Raw genomic sequence first — 26,820 nt, 5'->3', positions numbered from 1 at the left:
GCCTCGGAGGATCCGTGGGCCACTGTCTCCCCACTAGCCGGTGCCTCAGCTCCCTCACCTGATGTTGATGCTGTACCAGACACACAAAAGAGAACAGGAATGGGGAGACAAAACAGGAGAGACACTTGTAAATAGCTGAATGCTGATACACAATGGCCAGACATACACCTACCCAGCAGACACACCCAACAGGCAGCACCGTGCACTAGGCCCATGACCATGGTCCTGACTACTGAGCAGTATACTGACCTACACCCATATCCTGCCATTGCATTGAAGCAGAGGTAGGTGAAACCTGACAGGGACACCCCAAACCCTTTGGGGGGCAGACAGTAGCTGCACAACAGTCAAAAACTCTGCTCTAAGCATCATGAGCCCTATCGCACACACGCTCATCCTTCTAGGCTGAAGTATGGGCTGTGAGTACTCACCTCCTTGTGACTGCTGTGCAGCCGTCAAGCGCCCATACAGGTCTGGGTACGCCTCCGCCAGGATCCTTCACATGAGGGGGGTCAGTGCCCGACGGGCACCCCTACCATGTTGGGAGGACTTCCCCAGCTGGGCCTCACTGATCTTCCGCGCCCAGCGCCGCAGGTCCTCCCACCTCTTACGACAGTGGTGCTTTGCCGGTTGTAGACCCCCAGGGTCTGTACCTCATTGGCGATGGCATGACAATGTGCCCTCTTCTGGTGGGCGCTGACCTAGTAGGGAGACACAGAGAAGAAACATAGGGGTCAGGCACCTGCACGATGGCAATAGCTGGCTGACTGTTAGACATGGGACAGACAGTACTCCCATACATGCAGGGCAGTGGCACGCAGCATTCCATGCACCAAGCCCCTTCCTGGGCTCACATGAGTGCACATCTGAGCAATCCACTCCATCCATTACACACACAGTGCCCCCCAAACCGGACTCACCTGTACCTCTGGCCGGCTGTAGGGTCTGCCGTACAGGGGCAGGACCCCTTCCACCAGTTTCTCCAGTTCTTCCAGGGTGAAGGCCGGGGCCCTTTCCCCTGCACCACGTGGAACATCCATAGCCAGAGGCAGGCCACAGCAATAGACAGAGTGGAGTACTTGTCCGCACAGGATCAGGGAGTCAAGTGATCACACGATGACGAACGCACGTACGTTCCGTGGCGGTATGCACCGTCACCGCCGGAGGCGATCATGATACGCCAGGATTCCCCATTGGCATCCATGTTAGCCAATGAGGGTTGCGAACAGCGGTCAACACCACTGTACGCTGTGACATCAACCGCTAGCGGTCTTAGGTCACTTCCACAACGAAGGGGCAGAACTACATTGGGCAGACATTTTGCCATCACCTACGCATCTTGAAATTCAAATTACTCACAATGCTGGACCTGCTAGCCATATGAAGCACCTAGGCCTCTATCCATAGAGTATATAATCACACATGATTTACTCCATTCCCTCTTAGTTATGTCAATGTACATCTGTCAGGTTGCAGTTATTGTACAGACACTACTATGAACAATGCAGTGAATGTGTTTAGCAAATATGCCAGTGTATGTGTGCACTTGACTCATTGTTCTTAACCCTCACAGTTACCGACCCTTGTGGCGAGGAAGGGCACCATCTTTGTACAGACCACTTGTGGATATGGGGACCATGGTGGAGCGTCAGATCATTATCACTTACAGACTCACACGTGCAACTTTTCAGGATCTATGTGCATTACTGGATCCTGCACTGACTCCCGGAAATCGTAATCAGCATGCCATTCCAACTGAGGTGCAGGTGCTCTCCGCACTCCATTTCCTGGCCACAGGCTCTTTTCAAGTGACAGTGGGCATGGGTGCTGGTTTCTCACAGCCAATGTTCAGCCAGGTACTGACAAGATTTATGAATGCATTTGTACAACATCTGCAATCCTATGTGCGATTCCCACAAAGTGCTGATCTCCCTGCCATCAAGTCAGACTTCTGTGCCTTTGCAAATATTCCCCATGATTTTGGTGCCATCGATGGAACCCACATACCGATCATCCCCCTAAGAGTGAGTGAACAGGTGTACATAAACGGGAAGAACTTTCACTCCATGAACATCCAGTTGGTATGTACTGCAGACCAGTACATATCCCATGTGAATGCCATGTTTCCGGGTTCAGTCCATGATTCATTTGTTTTGAGGAACAGTGGTGTGCCACAAAAGATGGAACAACTCCAAGAGGACAGAGGGTGGATCATAGGTAATTGTGCCTGTCACTAACTGACACATTGCAGAAAAACAGCCTGTCAGACTAAGGGACATTCCAATGACGACTCTGTATTGACCATTTCCCTAGGTGATTCTTGCTATCCAAACTTGCGTTGGCTCCTGACACCAGTGAGGAATCCCAGGACGGATGCAGAGAGGAAATACAATGAGGCCCATGGACGTACTAGGAGGGTACTATAGGTCTCCTGAAGGCTAGATTCCGGTGCCTACATATCTCTGGGGGTTCCCTGGCCTATGGGCCTGATAAGGTGTGTAGGATAGTCGTGGCATGCTGCATGCTGCACAACGTGGCAGACATTCAATCCCCCTTTTGGAGGTGGAAGGTGCTATAGGTCCTGATCTGTTACCTCAGAGAGGTGAGGAGAGTGATGGTGAGGATGAGGAAGGGGAAGATGTCAATTCCAGAAACCAACTGATACAACTCTACTTCCAATAACTGTCTGGGGCTTGTGTGGTTAGTGACTGATACTGTAAGTGTGCCATGTCAACTAGGGGGAATTGGTCAAGATATGCGAGTCATGGTCCTCTTCAGCATGGTACAGACAGACAATATATGCATTCCCTTCTTGACTATTTTGAAACAGACTGTACCACCACCATGCGCAATTTGACAATAAAGTTTACCCCTGCCTGTTGCATCATTACTCCACTTTGTTCAACATTGAAGACAGGGGACAGTGTTGCAGGTGAGATATGTTGTTTATTGGTGGAATACATTGAAATGTGCTATGTACAGTGATGAAATTCGTAATGGTTGGGTGTCCTCAAAACCGACTTGGTGGCAGGCCTGTTTGATGTCATAGGTGGGTCCTATTTGTAGTTTAGTTCTTTATTTAGCCCTCAGCTAAGTGCAGTTGGTGAATGGGAGGGATGGTTGCTTGGCAGTAGTAGCAGTGTCAATTGTTGGAAGGAGGCTTGTTCTTAGCTGGGTTTCCCGTGCCATATCTTGGCCTGAGACTACGTTGGGCGCCTGCTGGGGAGCTACTTGGGGTGACGTGGTTGGCCCTTGTGATTCCTGGGAGGGTATTTCCTGTGCTGTTTCAGCTGCTTGGGGCAACTGTTGCTGGTTGCCCAGGGCTGTTGTGGGGGCCTCTTGCCCGGTGTGGGTGTCTGAGGGTTTGTTGACCAACTGCAGCAGTGCTCCAGCAATGGTGGCCATTGTGGCATAGTGTTCTTTCCACTGCTCCATGGCCTGTTGGTGGTGTTCCAGCTGCATCCTCTGACTTTGCTCCAGGGTGGTTACAGTCTGTGCCAACCTGTCCCGGGTATGTTGGTATGCCCCCAATACCTCAGCAATGATGTCCTGGGCTGCTGCATCTATCCGGTGCCCTACCCCCTGGGGCACTTGACCCTGCCCTGGCCCCCTGTGCCCGTGTCCCCTGCGCAGGTCTTGATGTGCCACTAGTACTGGGGCCCTCATCTTCCTGCATGTTGGGGGTGGGAGACTGTGGCCTCTGTTGCTGTGTTCCACCTGTTTGTGCCCTGGGTCCACTGGTGTGGGCACGCCTCCCCTGGCCTGCTGGTCTTGACTGGGTGTTAGGGGTGACAGTGTTTTCCTGGGTGGGGCTGCTGCATGGTGAGCATCTAGGGCTGTGTGAGGGGCCTGCCTGCTCATCAGTGTCCAGGGATCCTTCACCAGTGTCCTGTGATGTGCCTCTGTATCCCTGGAATGCTGTGGCACTCCTTGTCCCCTCCATTAGGGTTGCATGGGTGGTGGTGCTTGTTGGGGGACATAGAAATGTTTGTTACATATGCTTGAGGGTTTGAGGTGGACTGTACTGTGCAATTTAGTGCTGGTGTGCCTTTCAGTGGCCTTCAGGTGTGCCTTTGTGAGGTGGACATTGCATTTAGTGGCAGTGGTGGCGTTACATTGTGGTGGAGGTTATTATTCCATTGTGGGTACGTGCAGGGGTGGGTGGCTGTGCACAGCGGGAGTGATGTGGGCCTGGTAGTGAGTTGTGGGTGGTGAGTTGTGGGTGATGTAGGGTGGTGGATGTGAAGGGTAATGGCTGGGAGGGGTGTGGGTCTAGGTGGGTGTGGGTGGGGTGGCGTGGTGCATGCATTACAGGTATGGTGTATATGGGGTAAATGTAGATGACTTACCCGAGTCCATTCCTCCAGGAAGTCCAGTGAGTCCCTCTGGGTGCAGGATGGCGAGTACCTTCTCCTCCCAGTCGGTGTAGTCGGGTGGTGTGGGTGGCGGTCCTCCCCCAGTCTTCTGCACTGCGATGCCATGGTCCGGACCTTCCCCCGCAGGTCGTTCCATCTCTTGCGGATGTCGTCCCTGGTGCATGGATGGTGTCCCACTACATTCACCCTGTTGACAACGGTCTGCCACAGCTCCATTTTCCGGGCGATGGGTGTGTGCTGTACCTCAGACCCGAATACTTGTGGCTCCACTTTTAGGATCTCGTCCTCCATGGTCCTTAGCTCCCTTTCGGTGAAGCGTGGATTTTTTGGGGGGGAGCATGGTGAAGGTGGTGGATGGCGTCGGGACTGGGGACGGTGTTTGGGTGCTCCTGTGTGGGTCGCTATGCGTGTCCTGTCTGCTGGCGTTCTCTGTCTGGCTCTGGTGCTCTCAGTCTTCTGGTCCTGGTTTCCTTGCAAGGGATTGTGGGGTGTGTCTGGGGGTGTTTTATGGTGTTCTGGATGTGTGTCAGGTGTGTGGATGCTAAGCCTAGCCAATTTGTGCATTGGTTGCTGTTGGGCCCACTTACTGCCCATGGCGGTCGCAGCCGCCAATGGTCGTCCGGCCTCCACTGTCCGCTGAGGTGATTTGTGCATCATTATTTGGAGGGCGGGGTGTGGGTGTGCTTGGCGGTGGCGGGGTGGGGTGGGCCGGGATTCCTGCCGACAGGGTCCTGGCGGGGAGTGGTGGTGTGGGAATGTTTGGCGGGGTTGTGTTTTTAGTTCATTATGTGGCGGGTTACCATTCGCCGGCGGTATTCTGTTCATCGCCGCCTCAACGGTCTTTCCCGCCATGTTCATAATGACCGCCTTAGTGTGTAATCTCTGCCTGTCTCCAGATCACAAAGAAGAAAACTGTGGCGCTTGTTGGTTGTTTCGATCCAAGATAACACTGAGGGATCGACGAGCACGGGCATGTGGTAATCGAACAATGTTAGGCTGGTGGAATGGCCCCCGGTTCAATTTTGCCCTTGGTGTCACACCGATCAACATTTAGTGTGTAATCTCTGCCTGTCTCCAGATCACAAAGAAGAAAACTGTGACGCTTGTTGGTCATTTCGATCCAAGATAACTATTAGGGATCGAAGAGCGCGTCGAATGGAGATGGCGTCCAAGTCATCAGAGCACACACCGTACATCTTCGGGGACGAACATGCGCAGGAAGAAGTAGCACAGCAGACTCCAATTAGGATCAAGATTCCGATTTCGACAGCCAATCCATCCCACCGGCGCAGTACATGTGTACACCAGCTCGGTCCCACCACCCAAAGACAATTAAAAAGACTTCTGCTTTGGTCTTCGGTCCTCCACTGCCTTCCAGCCACCGTCGGACTCAAAAAATACATTTGGATGACCAACCCTCAGGTTCGGCATTGAAACAAAAGACCAAAGTGCATTCGGCACCGAGCAAAAAGCTTGCCACATCTGTTTCGGTACTGAGCCAAAAATCAGGCTTGACTCAAGCATTCGATACCCAAGCTTTCAGAGCTGAAACCTGTTGGTGGTAGATATGCTCCAGCTACTGAGGAGTCATCAGAGATACAGCCCATATTGGAGGTTATAGACGCTAAGCAGCAAAAAATCCATATACATAAGGAAAGAGGAAGCCACTCCTCCTCCAACAATCAAAAGAAAATTAACTTTTCAAGAAACTTTAGATGCTGAGCCTCCACCTACCAAAATCTTTAAACAAAAGGAGAAACAAAAGGCACACCAGCAGCCTTCACCGCCACATTCTCCTTCCCTTCCTGCTACTCCACCACCTGCTACTCTACCACCACCTTTACCTATACAATTCTCTCTACAAGAATCCCGTTTCACCACATGGGGATGATTTATCCGATCCTCAAGAGGATGTAGATCCATGGGCTATATATGACAGATCTCATTGTTCCCAATGATCCTGATTTATACCCAGGAAGGCCATCTCCCCCTGAAGATAACACTGCTTACAATCTGGTTATAGCCAGGGCAGCTGCATATCATAATTTGCAATTACATATAGATCCCATTGAGGATGATATTTTATTTAACACCTTAATGTCTACTCATAAAGAGTACCAGTATCTACCTATGCTTCCAGGCATGCTTAAACATGTCAAAGATATTTTTAAAGAAACCGTAAAATCAAGAGTAATTACACCTAGGGTTGATTAAAAAAAAATTATATATATGTTTGATGGTATGTGTAGCTGCAGATACACATGCTTTGCACATCCCGCCATCTAGTGTTGGGCTCGGAGTGTTACAAGTTGTTTTTCTTCGAAGAAGTCTTTTCAAGTCACGAGATCGAGGGACTCCTCCCATTTCGGCTCCATTGCGCATGGGCGTCGACTCCATCTTAGATTGGTTTTTTTCCGCCATCGGGTTCGGACGTGTTCCTTTTCACTCCGTCTTTCGGTTCGGAAAGTTAGTTAGAATCTCGGAAAAATCGACGGTATTGTTTGCGTTCGGCATCGGGTTAGTTATTACAGATCGACAACGACTTTTGAAGAGCTCCGGTGGCCCTTTGGGGTTTTTCGATCCCCCGTCGGGGCCTGGTCGGCCCGGCCACGTGTCTCTTCAAGGCTGATGGAACGGACCCCATTCCGCTTCTGCCCAAAATGTCACAACAAGTATCCGTATACAGATCAGCATCTGGTCTGTAACCTGTGTTTGTCTCCAGAACACAGAGAAGATACTTGTGAAGCCTGTCGGGCGTTTCGGTCGAGGAAGACATTAAGAGACCGAAGAGCGAGAAGACTGCAAATGGCGTCGGCGCCGACAGGACAAAGGCATTTGGAGGAGGAAGAAGAAACCTTCTCCATCCAGGAGTCGGACTCGGATGAGCTTGATCCCGAAGAAACGACTAAAACCGTGAGTAAGACGTCGAAACATAAAACTCACAAGAAGACCACAAAAGCCCAGGGGACGCCACCGCCAACAGGCCATGGCTTAACCCGGAAAATAGGTGACCGATCATCGGCACCGAAAAAGGGCACGCTGGTGTCGAAGTTATCCGACTCCGGTCGAGATACTGGCACAAAGCAATCTCGAGCCCGAGACAGCGGCTCCGAGCAAGTTCGGCACCGAGACAGTGGCACCGAAATGGGTCGGCACTGAGAGATCACGACGCCGAAAATAAAGAAAGTGTCGTCGGAGCCGAAAAAGGCTACCGAAAAGGTTTCCATTCCGAAACATCCAGCCTCGGAAACGAAATCAAGTTCCTACACAGAGGAACAGGGATTGTCCTCCCAAATGCAAGGACATAAGTTCGGACAAGAACTAGAATCAATGGAGCCAGATTACACACAAAGGAGGCTCCACATTCAAAAGGATACAGGGAAGATAAGCACTCTTCCTCCAATTAAAATGAAAAGAAGACTTGCCTTTCAGGAAAAGGACAAGCAGCCACAGACAAAGGTGGCAAGACAAACAACTCCGCCACCATCTCCACCACCATCAATGCACACATCACCGGTAGTCACTCCACCACTGATGCAATCCCCAACTCATACTGCAATGAGTCAGGATGATCCCGACGCATGGGACCTTTACGATGCGCCGGTATCGGATAACAGCCCGGACTGTTACCCAGCGAGACCGTCGCCACCTGAGGACAGTACATCCTACACGCAGGTGGTCTCAAGAGCAGCAGTTTTTCATAATGTCACCTTGCATTCAGAACCAATAGAGGATGACTTTTTGTTTAATACACTATCCTCCACTCATAGCCAATACCAGAGCTTACCTATGCTACCTGGAATGCTAAAACACTCCAAACAGGTGTTTCAGGAACCAGTGAAGGGCAGGGCCATAACTCCATGGGTGGATAAAAAGTACAAGCCACCGCCTACAGACCCTGTGTATATCACGCAGCAATTAACACCAGACTCTGTAGTAGTAGGGGCAGCTCGCAAGAGAGCAAACTCTCACACCTCTGGAGACGCACCACCTCCAGACAAGGAGAGCCGCAAATTCGACGCTGCGGGGAAAAGGGTTGCAGCACAAGCAGCAAACCAATGGCGCATTGCCAATTCACAAGCACTTCTGGCAAGATATGATAGGGCTCATTGGGACGAAATGCAACATCTCATAGAACACTTACCCAAAGAGTTCCAGAAAAGGGCACAACAAGTGGTGGAGGAAGGACAAAGTATCTCAAACAATCAGATACGGTCAGCAATGGATGCAGCAGATACAGCTGCAAGGACAGTAAATACTGCTGTAACAATAAGGAGACACGCATGGTTGCGTACGTCCGGATTCAAGCCGGAAATACAACAAGCCGTGCTGAATATGCCTTTTAATGGACAGCAGTTGTTTGGGCCGGAGGTGGACACTGCTATTGAAAAACTGAAAAAAGACACTGATACGGCCAAAGCCATGGGCGCACTCTACTCACCACAGAGCAGAGGCACATTTCACAAAACACAGTTTAGAGGGGGGGTTCGAGTACAAGCTACAGAACCCACAACCTCTCAAACAAGGCCCACTTATCAAAGCCAATATCAGCGGGGAAGTTTTCGGGGGCAATATAGAGGGGGACAATTCCAAAAGAATAGAGGGAAGTTCCAAAGTCCCAAAACTCCTCAAAACAAACAGTGACTTCCAAGTCACAAATCCCCAACACATAACACCAGTGGGGGGGGAGACTAAGCAATTTTTACAAACATTGGGAGGAGATAACAACAGACACTTGGGTACTTGCAATTATCCAACATGGTTATTGCATAGAATTTCTCAGATTCCCTCCAAACTTCCCACCAAAAACACACAATATGTCAAAACAACACATGGATCTTCTAGGACTAGAGGTCCAGGAATTGCTACAAAAAGGAGCAATAAAATTAGTACCAATTCAACAGAAAGGAACAGGAGTTTACTCTCTGTACTTTCTCATACCCAAAAAGGACAAAACACTGAGACCTATATTAGATCTCAGAACGTTAAATACCTACATCAAATCAGATCACTTTCACATGGTGACATTACAAGACGTAATCCCATTGCTCAAACAACAAGACTACATGACAACACTAGACCTAAAGGATGCATACTTCCATATACCAATACACCCTTCGCACAGGAAGTACCTAAGGTTTGTATTCCAAGGGAAACATTACCAATTCAAAGTGTTGCCATTCGGGATAACATCTGCGCCAAGAGTTTTTACAAAATGCCTGGCAGTAGTAGCTGCGCATATCAGAAGACAGCAGATACACGTGTTCCCGTACCTAGACGATTGGTTAATCAAAACCAACACGCAAAAACGGTGTTCACAACACACAAAGTATGTCATAGAAACCCTCCACAAACTAGGTTTCTCACTCAACTACACAAAGTCACACCTTCAGTCGTGTCAAACACAGCAATACTTAGGGGCAACAATCAACACAACAAAATGGGTTGCCACTCCAAGTCCACAAAGGATACAAGCATTTCACAATGTAATACAGATCATGTATCCAAAACAAAAAATACAGGTCAAGATGGTGATGAAACTACTAGGCATGATGTCCTCATGCATAGCCATTGTCCCAAACGCCAGATTGCACATGCGGCCCTTACAACAGTGCCTAGCATCACAATGGTCACAGGCACAGGGTCAAATTCTAGATCTAGTGTTGATAGACCGCCAAACATACACCTCGCTTCTATGGTGGAACAAGATAAATTTAAACCAAGGGCGGCCTTTCCAAGACCCAGTGCCTCCATACGTAATAACAACAGATGCCTCCATGATAGGGTGGGGAGCACACCTCAATCAACACAGCATCCAGGGACAATGGGACACTCAGCAAAGACAGTTTCACATAAATCACTTAGAACTACTGGCAGTATTTCTAGTGTTGAAAGCATTTCAACCCATAATAAGCCACAAACACATCCTTGTCAAAACAGACAACATGACAACTATGTATTATCTCAACAAACAGGGAGGAACACAGTTGTTTCTCCTGGCACAGAGAATATGGCATTGGGTGATTCACAACCACATTTGTCTAATAGCACAGTTTATTCCAGGGATTCAGAATCAGTTAGCAGACAACCTCTCTCGGGATCACCAACAGATCCACGAATCGGAGATTCACCCCCAAATACTAAACACTTACTTCCAAAGATGGGGAACACCACAAAAAGACCTATTTGCAACAAAAGAAAACGCAAAATGCCAAAACTTCGCATCCAGATACCCACAGGACCAGTCTCAGGGCAATGCGTTATGGATGAGTTGGTCAGGGATATTTGCATACGCTTTTCCCCCTCTCCCACTCCTTCCATATCTGGTAAACAAATTGAGTCAAAACAAACTCAAACTCATACTAATAGCACCAACTTGGGCAAGACAACCTTGGTACACAACACTACTAGACCTCTCAGTAGTGCCTCATGTCAAACTACCAAACAAACCAGATCTGTTTCTCCCCGCTCCTGCTTTTCCTCTCCCTCTCTTTATTTTACTTAGATGAGGTGCCGGCAAGTCCGTCAGCACTGCTAATGGACTACTTGGGTGTTTTATATAAACACCATTCACAAACAAAATAAGCATAGGTAAAAGATTGTTGACCAGTTTCAGAACTATTGGCATTTCCAATTCTTGTTATGTATGGGCCAGCAACACTGACTCTGGGCTATAGTTTGGCTTAAAAGCAGCGCTGCAAAAGGCACCAATGTGGTTTGAGTCCAGAAAATGTATTGTGAATTCTGAACGTCATCACGATTTTCAATAAAGGCTAATATACTAGCTACATCTAGGAAGCGAGTCTCAGAAGTGTCAAATATGTGTTTCTCCAAGGGTCCACGGCTAGGGCTCTGCAGAATTCTACAGTTTTCCTATCTTTGGAAAATCAGGTTCCTATGATTTGAAAATTATCTCGTAATAAAAAAAAACCTCTCAATTCCATGAACTTTGCTAAACTTATTTAGGAAAAAAAAGCTTTAGATGCTCGACACACACATACCTATCTGTCTCCTCTTACTTATTCTGTGGTTCTTTGAATAGCCTAAAAGCTCAGGATAGTGAAATTCTAATCATGTTTAATCTGTGGAGCAGTTAATTGTATGATCAAATAGGCTTAAAACCAAGCATGCAGTGGAGAATATTCTTCCAGAGGATTATCCTCTGCGTCAGAAATTCTTTCAGATATCATAGGACTTTCCATTTCCACCCAGGTGTAAATAAGGCACTAACACACACATTCAACAGAATACCTTCAAGTACAAAAAATGGCATATGTTCAAAAAAGTTTGTATTGAGATCTCATGCTGCTTTCGGTTCCTCCTTTTTTTTTTTTCCGCAGATGAGCCTCCAAAGTCAGTTTCATTATCACATGTTGCTGGTGTTCAGATTGGAAACAACAACGTCATTCACATTGGAAAGCCGACAAGTCGATCTCCTATGCCGGACAGCTATGAATCATTTGAAAACATGGGAATATTTGGTAACATTTTTCTTCTTTAAATATTGTCTTCGATAGGATCAGTGATATTTGTTTGTTGATAGTATTGGCAATGTCCCATCATCTGAGCCCACCCTTGTGACAGTGTGATCCCTTCCCACTATCAGTGCTGGCACTGTGTATCAGTACACATCTTGCACACCTCCTCACCCTTTCACTCCTTATGAATCATTTTTAGGTCTCGCATACCAGACAACACCTGATTGCGAAAAAAGGCCTAATGTCAGCTCACAGTATGCTTGGGTACTCCCAATATGAGTACGTGTGTGTGTTTTCCAGCTCTCTCCCGCATGTACTTCTCCTCCCCGCTCTGTTGCTGCCCGCGTTCTTCTCCCACGCACAATCGATGTTGCTTTCTAGCTCATGTGCTTCTCCCACTAGTGCTGCTTACCCTCCCCACCTGCTTGCTCCTCTCCCTCCCACTCCTGTTGCTGCCCCTTCCGCTCTCACCTGCCCGTTGCCAGGGGCGTAACACAGACCCCTGTAACTCGTCATGGGACCCTTATTCATCTCATGATTGATGAATATTTGTGAGATAAGAGAGGTTCTGGGGCTTTTCTACAAACTCTGCAGGTGGGCCTCACCATTTTACGTTACATCACTGCCCGTTGCTGTAATTTGCCTTTTTTACACTTTTTTGGTGCCACATTGTAAAAGTGAACATACCAGCTTGTGTCTTCAAATATGTATTGTTCAAAATATGCCATACATTATTAAACCGTGCACAATATATTTAAACTAAAATATGCAATTTAGTTACTAATATATTAATTTCACCATATGCCACTACAAAAGACAAATGCTGCTTGAGGGGGAAAAAAAAGCTTGCCTATAAGATAAGGCGAAAAAGCAAGCATTGACTCATCAAGTAGGCCTATCTTTTTTTGTACATGTGCTTTTGAATAGTGTATGGCTGGGTGTGTGTATTTGTGAGCGTGACTAAAGATATGTATGAACGAATGGCGGCTTGAATGAGTGATTCCATGAATAGATTAAATATATTAATGAGTGTGTGGATACTAACCCATGTTGTTTCCTTTATATCACAAAACAACCCTCCAAAAACAATGTGTTTGTCTGTAGAATCCTTGTTCTGTACCCTCTTATTTTCTGCCTCGACACATTTCTTCTTTATTACCTCTATTGTTCTCACTTCTACCAGTTCACTCCTTTCCTCCTATGGCCACTACTTTTCACCAGCCTCTTCATTCTCAAGCAGCCGTCTAACTTCAGGAAACAAATATCTATATGACCTTGTATATACGTGAAAACATTATATAGAGATAACCATTGTATATTACGATATTGAAGGCTTCTCCAACGAGTAGCTCCTGAGCTGCCAAGAGTTCTCCAGCTACCAATAAGTAGGTCTCCTGTGCCCAGCCCTGTAAAATAAATTAGAAGTTTTTTGCTAGGTTGAATTAAGATATGTATGCCAAAACTGAAAATTATGTATTTGAAGTGTAAATGTGTGTTCGGTGGCATGTGTAGCTGCAGATACACATGCTGTGCATAGTCCGCCGCTTTTGGGGAGATAACTGCTTACTAGTCTATGCACAGCATGTGTATCTGCAGCTACACATGCCACCGAACGGAAAATGTCACTTACCCAGTGTACATCTGTTCGTGGCATTAGTCGCTGCAGATTCACATGCGCCCACCCGCCTCCCCGGGAGCCTGTAGCCGTTTGGAAGTAATCTTCAACATTTGTACATTTGTAAATATATTACTTTAACCTTCATTTTGTACATACTTATTCATTCCATTGCATGGGCACTATTACTAACATACACAACTCCTACCTCACCCTCTGCGGGGAAAACAATCTAACATGGAGTCGACGCCCATGCGCAATGGAACCAAAGTAGGAGGAGTCCCTCGGTCTCGTGACTCGAAAAGACTTCTTCGAAGAAAAACAACTTGTAACACTCCGACCCAACACCAGACGGCGGACTATGCACAGCATGTGAATCTGCAGCGACTAATGCCACGAACAGATGTACACTGGGTAAGTGACATTTTCCTTATTTTCGGTACTCATAAGTTGATGTTTGAAGAAAATGGTTGAATCTCCCATATATATATTTAAAGCTTCTATTTGAGTGATAGAAAAATCTAACTAGGTTGGGGAAATGTATTACTAATGTTTTAACTTGATGCTTGGATTAATGCAGAGGTTGTTAATGTATTACCCATATAGAGGTATTTCACACTCAAAACATTTTTTTACATTACTGCTGACAGCCATGCCTGATGATGTGAGGTGATCAATGCAGGTAATCTTGCATATGGTGACCACTAATATTCTCTTGTTTTATGTGATTACTATTACATCTCTAATAATATTAGTAGCTCTGGAGGACTTTCACTGCACATAAGTAGCTCTTATTACAGAAAAAGTGGGAGGAGTGGGAGACCCTTGCATTATTGTTGTATTTCCCCTACTGAATGTTTTCCTAATTTTGATTTCCCTCTGACTCGCTGAATGGGCCTCATGGATTATTTCCTTGTACTGTCAAACACTCAACTTTTGACTGGAGTCAACTGCTCCTGTGGTTACACTCTCTCTCTTCTTGATGCTACTAGATGTTCTCATTCCACAGTCGAGTCACAACCGATCTCCATGGACTGCGAGAGATGCACTGTGGTCTGGCCAGCAGTCACCCTTTGATACTCCAACTCTAGTCTCCAGCTTCTGCCACATCAACATCTAGTGTGAAGGAGAGCAGAGACGCACCACTCTGACGAAGTGGCGTGATGTCTACAGTAAATAAGCTGTTATAGGCAGGAGGCAACTTGTTGGACTTCTGTGGTCTGCTCAATTCTCCACCGAGCTGTGCCCACCACTTACTCTACCTGTTATTGTCACCACCACCAACTCATCTCGAGCCTTTCCTCTGTTACATGGAGTGTGCACTGTTCAAGTGCGAAATCATCTTGTTGTCACTCGTCTGCCTTATGGGCCAGAATGCTAAAACCACACGTGAATGCACAAATTTACCTGACTCACAACAAACAACATTATTAGTCCACTCCAGTGAGCTTGATAGTATCTGTCAACCATCAATTGATGTAATCCGGACCTGGTGTCTCAGTGGACTTGTTCATCCAATACACAGGAATCTGTTTCTCAGCAGGGTCATAGGTTTGAATTGTGGCAGGTCCAAAAAACCTTGCATCCTCCTGAATCCAATAAAATGAGTTACTATAGCATAGGGTAACTTTAAATATCTATTGCTGCCAAGAAACCCTAGGATGAAGGGGCGATTTATCAATAGTTTATATCCTGATACTCACAAAAGACATATGATTTCTCAAAACAATTTTGTTGAAAGATCTCTTTGTCCTATTCCAACCTGACCTATACTCTTCCCCAGAGAAATTCAGGACCCTCAAATGCATCTCCATGAAGTCTAGAAACCGTTTTGTTGAGTCAGTGCAGCTGGTGCTACTGTAAACATGGCAAGGGAGGCCATGATCCTCATTAATAGGTAGGAATAATAAAGCGTTTTATGACTTCACCTAATCATTAGCTTTGATTCTTCGCACAGCTGTTCACTTTTGTTGAAGATCACAATAGGAATTAACAAAGCCACGATCCTCAGGATGGAGCACTTAACAGGAGGAAGAACAGAAAGTCCCATTTTACTGGTGCATCTGGGATCTAGATTTGCTGAAATAATAAATAGTTGGATGTAGTAGTTTGTTCCACTCTCCCCCTACGACCAGTTCATAATCAGATTTACTTGACTGGGCTGAAGCTTAAAGATGGTAGGATCATTTTGATTTCTGTCATATGTGAACATAAATATTGTAACTTTGTCACAGATCTTACTAATTGCAGTAACGCATTTGCCTTCCTTGTCTAACACCTTTCTGCATACATAAAAGGAACATGCTTAATGTATCAGTTTCCATCACCTTTACTTTCCCAACATAAACCACTTTTTCAGGTTTCATTCTTGCCAAGATGAGTCTCCCATAGTAGTGCCACATTGGTTGTTTGCTTTCATAGATCTCTTGAAGGTATTCATTTTGAGACCTGGCTGTAGTGAGTTACCCAAATAATCTCCGTTTTTGGAATTATTATTCTTGATGGTATTGCTTCTCTTACTAGGGTGTGATCCACTGTACATCTCTATGGTGTAAAGTAGCTCAACAGGGAGTTCATGACATAGATTCTGATTTCTGTTTTTGAGTGAGTTTTGTGTGGCTTCTGCATCTCTGATCTCTGAGAACCCAGTCTCAATAACGGCCTAAAGCCTTGGGCATTCAACCTCCTTCGAGGTGGACACCAATAACAAGTTGCAGATCAGAAGTTCCTGTGATTTCTGTTCTAATTGCCTTTGGGCATGCGGAGTAACTGCTTCCAAGCAAGCCTTCCTTTTGGATGAGGGCCATCTTTCTCAGTAGTCAGGAATCCCCAATTATGCCTTAGTTAGCCCATGTGTAATGTCTCCTTGTGTCATTTTCTACCTCTATATCAGTCATAATTAAGGAGAGAGGTGCCTTCATATCCTGCATGAGGGCAAATATCTATCAGGGAAGAATCATTTTTATAGTACTAAGTGTTGGACTTGGCAGGTATATAGACTGATCATGTAAGTATTCCCTCTGGGTGTTGTTTATGCTTGTTTGCTGAATGCTTGGTTTGAGCTGGGCTGGTTCCGTAAAATAGGTTTCTACCATTTCCATTGCAGTAAACTGGCAGCAGTTATTTCTAGGCCTGAATTTACAACGCATTTGCCTTCTTTTTGTAATCTTTTGATTTTTTTTTTTTATGATTTTTTTTAAATGTCATAACCCCAGAGCAACAGTGGTAATGCTTATAGAGCAGACATCATCAATATTCAGCAATCTGTTTGGTAATGATACAGCTACTGGAGTAGCCCTAGAGACCCACAGTATTTTTTAATCCTGCCGTCCAGCTTCCTTGAAGAGGTGCAATTTCATCATAATCTTGTACATATTCCTCTCAATTTGTTTGGCACTATTTGAATTCATTGTGCAACCTATGTACCCATGGTGTATCATCCACCACCCAAATTAAACACTCAGACTTCACACACTATTAACATTCAACAGTATAGTAGTTCCTCTTATACAGGATATAATCAAATGTCGGTATATACTCTTTTGTTTGGTGGTACCTCAATGCTTTTCGATGATGCCTACTATAAGGGGAATTCATCACATCTCCCATCATCGTTGTCCAAGCATCCTTTTCCTGCACTAGCTTTTCCTCAGTTCCAGTGTTTTTCATATGTATCCCCTCTCCAATGGGGCATTCCGCAAAGTCCCCCATTCACTTGTATAGAGGCGGGGCTCGTAGTTTCAACCCATGGATGGCTATATATATATCTGTTACCATCAATGATTTCAGGGCTGCAAATGTCCTTTTCGTTTTCACTTTTTTATACTCCAGGAATATTCCAAACAATCTTTGTTTCAGTGTTGGTGTCCGTAATCCTCAGGCGATGGGATCCATCTTTGCCATTACTTTTGTTCATACTTTATTGCATGAGGGTATTAACACATCATATGTAAGAGGTTTGCCTGTGTAGTTCCTCATTTTGGACAGTCAGTTGAATGCTTAGAGTATATATGCTTTAGGTACTTTGGCATAAAATAGGTACTGTGCAAATAATTGAACTGGACTAATTTAAGTTGATCATTGCTAGGTACTTTCTTAGCTTGTACGCATACTCTGCCCCATTCATTGTCTGTGATAGCCTCTGGGTTATTCTCTTTCTTTTTAACTATAGCTATGGTATGCCCACCTCCCTTATCACTTTTCAGAGCCTGATAGTCGTTAACCACCCATCTACTACCTCACACTACAGGGAGTGCAGAATTATTAGGCAAATGAGTATTTTGACCACATCATCCTCTTTATGCATGTTGTCTTACTCCAAGCTGTATAGGCTCGAAAGCCTACTACCAATTAAGCATATTAGGTGATGTGCATCTCTGTAATGAGAAGGGGTGTGGTCTAATGACATCAACACCCTATATCAGGTGTGCATAATTATTAGGCAACTTCCTTTCCTTTGGCAAAATGGGTCAAAAGAAGGACTTGACAGGCTCAGAAAAGTCAAAAATAGTGAGATATCTTGCAGAGGGATGCAGCACTCTTAAAATTGCAAAACTTCTGAAGCGTGATCATCGAACAATCAAGCGTTTCATTCAAAATAGTCAACAGGGTCGCAAGAAGCGTGTGGAAAAACCAAGGCGCAAAATAACTGCCCATGAACTGAGAAAAGTCAAGCGTGCAGCTGCCACGATGCCACTTGCCACCAGTTTGGCCATATTTCAGAGCTGCAACATCACTGGAGTGCCCAAAAGCACAAGGTGTGCAATACTCAGAGACATGGCCAAGGTAAGAAAGGCTGAAAGACGACCACCACTGAACAAGACACACAAGCTGAAACGTCAAGACTGGGCCAAGAAATATCTCAAGACTGATTTTTCTAAGGTTTTATGGACTGATGAAATGAGAGTGAGTCTTGATGGGCCAGATGGATGGGCCCGTGGCTGGATTGGTAAAGGGAAGAGAGCTCCAGTCCGACTCAGACGCCAGCAAGGTGGAGGTGGAGTACTGGTTTGGGCTGGTATCATCAAAGATGAGCTTGTGGGGCCTTTTCGGGTTGAGGATGGAGTCAAGCTCAATTCCCAGTCCTACTGCCAGTTCCTGGAAGACACCTTCTTCAAGCAGTGGTACAGGAAGAAGTCTGCATCCTTCAAGAAAAACATGGTTTTCATGCAGGACAATGCTCCATCACACGCGTCCAAGTACTCCACAGCGTGGCTGGCAAGAAAGGGTATAAAAGAAGGAAATCTAATGACATGGCCTCCTTGTTCACCTGATCTGAACCCCATTGAGAACCTGTGGTCCATCATCAAATGTGAGATTTACAAGGAGGGAAAACAGTACACCTCTCTGAACAGTGTCTGGGAGGCTATGGTTGCTGCTGCATGCAATGTTGATGGTGAACAGATCAAAACACTGACAGAATCCATGGATGGCAGGCTTTTGAGTGTCCTTGCAAAGAAAGGTGGCTATATTGGTCACTGATTTGTTTTTGTTTTGTTTTTGAATGTCAGAAATGTATATTTGTGAATGTTGAGATGTTATATTGGTTTCACTGGTAATAATAAATAATTGAAATGGGTATATATTTTTTTTTGTTAAGTTGCCTAATAATTATGCACAGTAATAGTCACCTGCACACACAGATATCCCCCTAACATAGCTAAAACTAAAAACAAACTAAAAACTACTTCCAAAAATATTCAGCTTTGATATTAATGAGTTTTTTGGGTTCATTGAGAACATGGTTGTTGTTCAATAATAAAATTAATCCTCAAAAATACAACTTGCCTAATAATTCTGCACTCCCTGTAAAATCGGCATCATTCTCATAGTCTGCATAGGTTTGGGAGCTTCTGGGAAAGTTCCCTACCCTTCGGTCGCTATCTGAGCTATCTTTGTGTTTTGTATAATTTAGCCCATTGCCAACTTGAAGCCTATGTATCTTTGCAGGAGATCATCTACTGGTTGGGTAAATATCGCCAACCATCTCACACCCACCTTCTATCCTTCTAACTTTAGGCATATTCGTGTTGACAACTGCCTACACTTTGTTACACATACACCTAGCTACCAGTATAGGGTTAGCTGTTCAGACTATATGGAGAGCTACCTTACCATCATAAACAAATGGGGAAGTGTTACAAGTGCCTTGCAAGAGGCTCTATTTCTTTTTTTTTGTTTTTTTTTTTTGAACTTTTTTTTTCCCAGGGTAAAGCCAATATACAATGCAACTCTTATTACAGAACAACATATGATATAATCATGTGTATTGGAAACATTGGTCCACTCTTAAGTATCTAAACAGTTGAGACTTAAGGTAGTTACCCCGTAAAAAGATCCCCTCCTTCATGGGACATAAACATGTAGGATATACATTCGTGGCACAGAGACTACATGGTACGTTTTGTCACATTAGTTCTGCTCAAACTCTTCAACCAGTATCTGTGAGGAGGTATAGGATCTAGCAGTCTCAAGTTTAGATACCTCATCTTTTCTGCACTTCATTCGTTCCCAAAAAAAGAAAAAACCCTCTTGTTTTATTTTGTTTCCCAGCTTGAACAAAAACTACACTACCCACTCCCTCCCACCTGCTCTGCGTTGGATGAGGAATACTAGCCTGGTATCAGTTATTATGAGGCAAGACCGGGTTACCCCAGAGACTCTACTCAGGAAGCTGGATAACCCTGTGTTCTCTCGCACCCTTCGCGGATAACAACTCCTCACACTTCCTCACCTTCGGGCGGGTGGATCCCACCCCTCCTGTAGCTCTTGACACCATAGCCCCCCCATGCATGCAGATCATCGTCCAGTCTGTCATTCCTTTGGACATGATGCATTTGTACCTCCTCCGCAGTTGCACATTCAAGAACATCTTTCTGCCATGCCAAGCAGATGGGGGGCTGGGTGCAGCCATGTTATAGCTATCTGCCTTTTCTCCAACACAGATCAGGGAAGGACAAATTTCCGGCTTACGTTTGTCTTCTTAGGGGAGGAGAGCAAGCCCACCAGCACGGATCGGACCTCCATTTGCACCTCCCATCCCGAGGCCCTATTAAGGTGTTGGACTACTGCACCCAGTAGGACGATAAGACTGTACATGACCATGTCCTATGTTAAAAAAAAAAAAATCTGCTGGCAGGGGGGCACAGCAGTGGCATCCTGTCGAACGAGTTTCATAAATCAAATGTAGCGTCTTGGGAGTAAGGTCTGTTTGGTGTACAATGTTGTATTGTAGGAGTTTAAAGCGAGCATTAGAGCTAACTCTCCATACCCCCTCATGTATCTTTATCAAGTCGCTGGACGATATATGTTCTCCCAGTAATGACTCCCATTTGGCCTGGATTGAGAGCTCAACCTTTGGCAGGTCATCACAAAGGGCCCAATAGAGATACAAGATAAGTCGCCGTCCCTGGGCCTTGTCTAGCATAGTAGTGAGCACATTCAACTCTGATGGCTGTGCCGAAAAGGAAGGCCATACCCCCCGAGCCATGCTCAAGATTTTTTTATATTGGAGGTATTGCTCCTACCCCAGGGAAGAAAGTCTATGGCCTCCTCCCCTGTGATGAAATGTTTTTCTAAGTAGAGATAACCCATGATTTTACATCCACCACCCTCCACTTCTTTACCAACATAGGGTTCGCAATTTTCATAAAGGGCTGTACTACCCATAAAGGCATATCAGGGGTGTAGGGAGCCCAGTGCATGACCCTACGAACCGCTCCCTCCCAGGCATCCGCCACAAAGCGGATAATATAAGGGAGGGAGGATGGAATCTGTGTTCCCATCATCAAGAGAGTCGGCAGAGGTCGCCTCCCACATGTGCCCCATAGTAACTTATTTTCCTAATTCTCCTCTGTATCTAGCCAATGAATGGCGTGTTGTAGCTGGGACTCCATGTAATGAAGTGCCAGATCTGGAACCTCAAGCCCTCCCTGATCCCATGGTCTCTTCAATGTGGCCAGGCTAAGTCTCTTATGCTTGGACCCGCACAGTAGATCACCTATTAGGCTTTCGAGGGTTCGGAAGTAGTGGCAAGGAACTGGGTATATCGCACTCTGTACAGCATAGAGACATTGAGGCAGTATATCATTTTTTACTAAGGCAATCCTGCCCCTGAGAGACAACGGCAGTTCCCACCAAAACCAAATCGAAGCGTGGACCCCTTCCACCACTCTGCTGATATTACGCTTGAGGTCTTGAGATATGTCGGGCCTCGTGTGTCAGAGGTCCCCCCATGCGAAGCTCATCCGAGGCAGACCGTCAGCCGTCCCCCGCTAATTGTCCCAGCAGGAATAATTTGGATATATCAGGGTTCACCCATAAGCTGGAGACCTTTCATTTAGTAGGATGGGTGCAGAGTAGGCCGGCTGCCTCAAATATACCAGGGCATTGTCTGCATAAAGCAAGACCACTTGTGTGGACTCCAAGACTCCTCCTCATGGGCCCATCACCCGTCGCAGGGTTTCCTCCAATGGTTCCATGGCAATAGCGAGTAAAAATGGTGAGAGAGGACAGCCCTGTCTGGTGCCTCCACTTAACTGAGAGGGTGCCAACACCACCCCTCCCGAGCGCACCCGAGCAAACAGATCAGTGTAAAGAAGGCGAATCAATCAGATGTACCCTGGGCAGAAACCCATCTGTTGGAGCACGCTTTAAAGATACACCCAATTCAAAAAGTCAAATGCCTGCTTGATGTCAAGAACTGCCAAGGCAAAATCATCAAGCTGGAGCCGAGGAGCTTGCTACACATGGGCAAGGCGTCTTATATTGTGTAGTGTGTTACGCCTTGGAATAAATCCTGATTGATCAGGATGTATAAGATTAGGCATCTGGGTGAGTACCCGTGCCACCAGGACCCCACTGAGAATTTTCGTCTCTAAGTTTAGGAGTGATATTCGTTTGTAAGCCAAGGCTGTCATCAAATCACTGTCTGATTTGGGTATCATCACCACTAGTGTCTCCCGCAGGGAATCTGGCAGTGAGCCAATGCCCAACACCTCATCGTACATCTCCAGCAGCTTGTCAACTAGGGACTTAGCATATTTGTAATAGAATTTGACAGGCAGTCCGTCACAACTGGTGGTATTTGAAGGTTTGAGGTGCTCAAATGTGCCTAGGAGTTCTTCCCTAGAGAGTGGGGTGACTGATGACTCCCTGGAGTCTAAATCAAGGCATGGGAGCCATACCTTTCTTAAAAATAATCCTGAATGGTCCCTGGCGGCGGGCAGGATCTTTCGGTATAGACTTCACAAAGATGGGTATAGAGCAGATTATTTAACGTCTCTTGGGTATAAACTGTGGATCCAACAGGAGTTGACATAAATATTATTGAGATATCCGAGGATTCGCGCTGCACCAAACATGCCACCAACGCCCTTGTCTTATGTCCCTCTGCTTGTAGCCATTGTCTGTAAGCCATATAATCTTGTGTTTTGAGTCTACGCCAGTCCTCCAGTAGTTCAGTGCGGGTTGTGCGCCAAGCAGTCAGGTCACATGGGTCAGACAGGAGCTCGACCTCCAATTCCCCTGGCGCCTCTTCCCACTTAAGGATATCCCTTCCATTTTGTGTTGGAATCTGTAATAGGCAGCAACATAGACCCCTCTAAGAACGACTTTCATAGCTTCCCAGTCAAAGGCTCTGCTACTCTTTAATCCCCAGTTTTCCACAAAATAATGCGTTGGTGCATCCTCCACCAGCATTGCAAATGGGCGTTCCACAAGGACTTTCGCATGAAAATGCCAGAGAGGTATCGCTGGTCTACTGGGTCCACTTTTAAAGCTCAACAGAATTGGGGAATGGTCAGCTAGATATCTAGTTAAATAGGTTACATCTGCAACCTTGGGTGCCAGCTTGGAGGAGACTAGGCAGTAGTCTAACCAGCAGAATGTACCCATTGCCCGGGTATAACAGGAGAACAACCTAGTTTTGGGGTGTTGAATGCGCTACACATCACAGAGGCTTAGACTCTCCTTCATATCGCCCAGCAACGCAGTGAGTCGGGGCTCGGTGTTAGGTCTGGGCGGCTCCCGATCCAGCCTCCCGTCTAAGACACAATTACAATCCCCTGCAAGTATTACCGAGGCTCCCGCATATGGGAATGCTGTGGCCAGAACCCTTTGAAAAAAATCTGGCCAGTCAATATTAGTGGCATACACATTGATGAAACATATTTCCCTACCATCTAGTGTCCCATGTAGGATGACATATCGTCCCTCCAATTCCACTATATAGTTTTTGTATTTGAACTGGGTCCCTGGAGCTATCTATATAAGCACACCTCGCGCATAACCAGAATATGATGTGGCATATACTTGTCCCCTCCAGCGCTTGTGCAGTCATGGAATACAGTCCCCCCCCATATTTGTGTCTCCTGGAGGAATGCTATGGCAACTTTATAGCATTTTAGTTAGGCAAACATTTGTCTGTTTATCAGGGTGAGCTATCCCCTGACATTCCACCTGATCAGTTTTGTCCTGCCGGCATCTATAGCATTAGTTTAATTTCACCCTGCATCCAAAATGGCCAGAGTCATCCAGCAACACAACTCCCCCCTCCCCTCCATTACCCATCCAGACGTCAGGCGCTCTCCACACAAAAGCAGAGTCAGCTTCTCCAACTCTACCACAACATCAAACTCAGAACTGTTCCTTAACACCCCCTCCCCTTGGGCAGTAGCGCCAATCCACCCTATCCAAAGAGAGACCAGGAACAAATCAACGAGTCCGGCCCTATACCACTTCCAAGAAACTTAAACTAAGATAACAAATTAATACAATGTTCCCTTTCTCCCCTCAACCCCGTGAACATGTGCTACACGATAGGCAGGGTGGCCAGGGAGGGTGCGGGGCCAATGAACTCAAATCCCTTGTAGGTGGCCTCTGCCTCCGGGTGAAAGCACTTCTGCCGACAACTGAGAATAAGCCAGGGAGCGGGGATCAAGGTCCCTCGCCCACTGTGCATCCTGAAAAAGAAAAAACACACATTTATCACACAGTATATTGTAGGATCCAATTAAGCATATCTGCTACTCTCATCACTCCTGGATCTGTAATAAGAGCCGGGCCATTGGAAACCGGTGGCCACCTCTGGCCGAAAGTTTGATTGTTTTTGGTCTGAAAGGCCCCTACTCCTATCTCTTAGGAGTGTCCTTCCCAAGGCTTGCCTCCTGTAACAAATTGTCCTCCTGTGATGTCCCCACCAAGTCAAAGGTCCCCTCCAAAGCCCACAGAGTGCCATTTGGGGGCACACCAGGATTTTTCCCTTTAGTCTGTCAGTTTTCTGGCTCTGCCATCGTCCCCGTCGTCTTCCAGGGTGCTTTGACTGACTGGTTGGCTCTACTTGGTCATTCTGCCTGTGTCAATTCCTGGTTTGACCTAGTCACCCTGGAGTCCAGCCATTCATTAGCATCTTCGGCGGAGAAAAAGATCGAGGCCTTGCCGTCGTGTTGTACTCTCAGCATCGCTGGGAATATAAGACTAAATTTCAAGTTCAGATCTTGAAGGCACCTCTTGACAGCTTGGAAGGTCTTTCTTTGGTCTTGCACCCTTTGGGTACGATCAGGATGAGTGGATATTGGATGACCCTCAAACATCAAGGGGCCACGTGCCCAAGCAGTCTGTAGCAGTGCATCCCTGTCTCAGAAGTTAAACAACCGAGCAATGATCACCCTAGGTGGGGCACCCATTCTTAGCAGCGGGGCAAGGGCACTGTGTATGCCATCAATGGCAAAGAATTTTGAGAGTTTGTTAGGGAGCAAGGCTGTTGTGATCCAGTCCTTCAAGAAGAGTATGGTGGATTGACCGATTGACCCTCTGCTCTGTTAGGGAGCCCCACAAAGCATAAATTATTCCAAAGTCTTCCATGCGGTCATCTAGGTGATTGGTGTGCATTTACAGATGAATGACCGTGTTGCAGAGAGTTTGGACCTCCTATTGTAGAGTAGTCATCATCCGTTCCGTGGTCGTGACACTCTCCGTCACTTTGCACAGAAATCAGTTCCTACCAGATTAATGTCTATAGCAACGGAATAGATGTTTTTTAGCAAGTTCAGAATTTGACGTTTGTATCGCCGCCCATAGGTCTGCCAGGGAGAGCGTGTCCCCCTGCTGCGCTTCCATGCCGGTCAGCAACGCATCTTTTTGAGATGTTCCCCCATGAGGGGTTGGTTGCATGTAATTGCGGATTTTGTTTGCTTGGGACGATATGGTGCTGTTGTCTCACCATGTCCACAGTGTGTAGAGGCGCCTCTGTTCAGGAGTTTGAGGCAAAATTATGATAGAAGGGGTTCCAAGCCTCTCAGAATCCTAGATGTGTCCCTTCAAAAGGCACTACGCCCATGGTCATTCTTTGGGGCCAAAGATGTCGAGAGTCTGCCACAGGAGAGGCCAGCCACTTACCCCTCTCCTCCCAGGCTCAACATTGTCCCGTTCAGAAGCTATATTGTAGACATCTTCAGCCTACCCTTCCCCCCGAGTCAGGGGCTCTTTGACCAATGATGTCCGTCAAGCCCATCCGCAGGTGGGGCAAACAGTGCAGCTTTAGCGGTGGTTTGTCACTGGGTAGTGTGAGTGCGACCTCACTGTATTCTCCAGTGTCCGATGGGGGCTCCCTTGTGGGGGTCATGATTAAGGGTGTCTCCTAGGGACCCACTGAGGAGGCACTGCTGCCTTCCTACCCCTCCCTCAGTGCCTTGATCACAGGAGATGATTATATGAGGGCCCCTAGGCCGGTCCAGCTAGAGGTTCAAAAGGATAGAGCCTTGTGGTCCCCATACCAGTAGGTCTCTCTCTAAGTTACTGGGCACCAACCGTTCATCTGCCCAGGGAGCACATATAGCCATCAATGTGCACTCACCTGGTCGCTGCTCCATTGGTTATCTGCTGAGAAGTCTCCAGCATGCAGGGAGGCCGGTCCGGCACGGGTCATTTTCTGTCCACTACAAGCTGCGCCACCCAGTCTTTGTGGTGTGAGGCCAATCCTGAACAGCCACAGGTAATCAGGCCCAAGCAAGCTCCTGACTGCCTCACAGCACCACAGCAGGGCCCGTCTGCAAGTGTTTTGTCTTTCTCTCACCCTGGGACCCCAGTCCCCTCCCTATCTGATTGTCCAAACTCAGGGCCAGCGGGGGTCCATGGGAGCCTCCAAGCCCACACTCGCTGTCTCAAATTCACTGGGAGCGGAATCACGCCTCCCCCCTTTAAAGTAGGCAAGACGCCAGTCTGAGAGTCAGCCACTTAATGGGATTAATGTTCTTTACCTCGCACAGTACAGGACTTTCAAGAGTTGAGGACCCAGGCCCTGCCTCCGGCTGGAGTCCAAGTACAAGTCCTACTACTACTATGTGCCAGGGCC

At 46.6% G+C, this 26,820-nt stretch overlaps 1 protein-coding gene across 1 annotated transcript in view; it reads left to right on the top strand.

Annotated features, from left to right (window-relative positions):
• Positions 1 to 26,820, top strand: part of RIPK1 (receptor interacting serine/threonine kinase 1) — a 259,789-nt gene that overhangs the window by 189,647 nt on the left and 43,322 nt on the right. Inside the window, exon 11 of the mRNA XM_069217742.1 lies at positions 11,717 to 11,857. Within this exon, the coding sequence (XP_069073843.1) occupies positions 11,717 to 11,857 (141 nt within the window). The remainder of the gene's footprint in view (positions 1 to 11,716; positions 11,858 to 26,820) is intronic.

Source organism: Pleurodeles waltl, chromosome 2_1 (genome assembly GCF_031143425.1).
Source record: "Pleurodeles waltl isolate 20211129_DDA chromosome 2_1, aPleWal1.hap1.20221129, whole genome shotgun sequence".
Classification (NCBI taxonomy): Eukaryota; Metazoa; Chordata; class Amphibia; order Caudata; family Salamandridae; genus Pleurodeles; species Pleurodeles waltl.
Note: the sequence above shows the minus strand (reverse complement) of the source record. Positions and strands in the feature narration are given on the sequence as shown.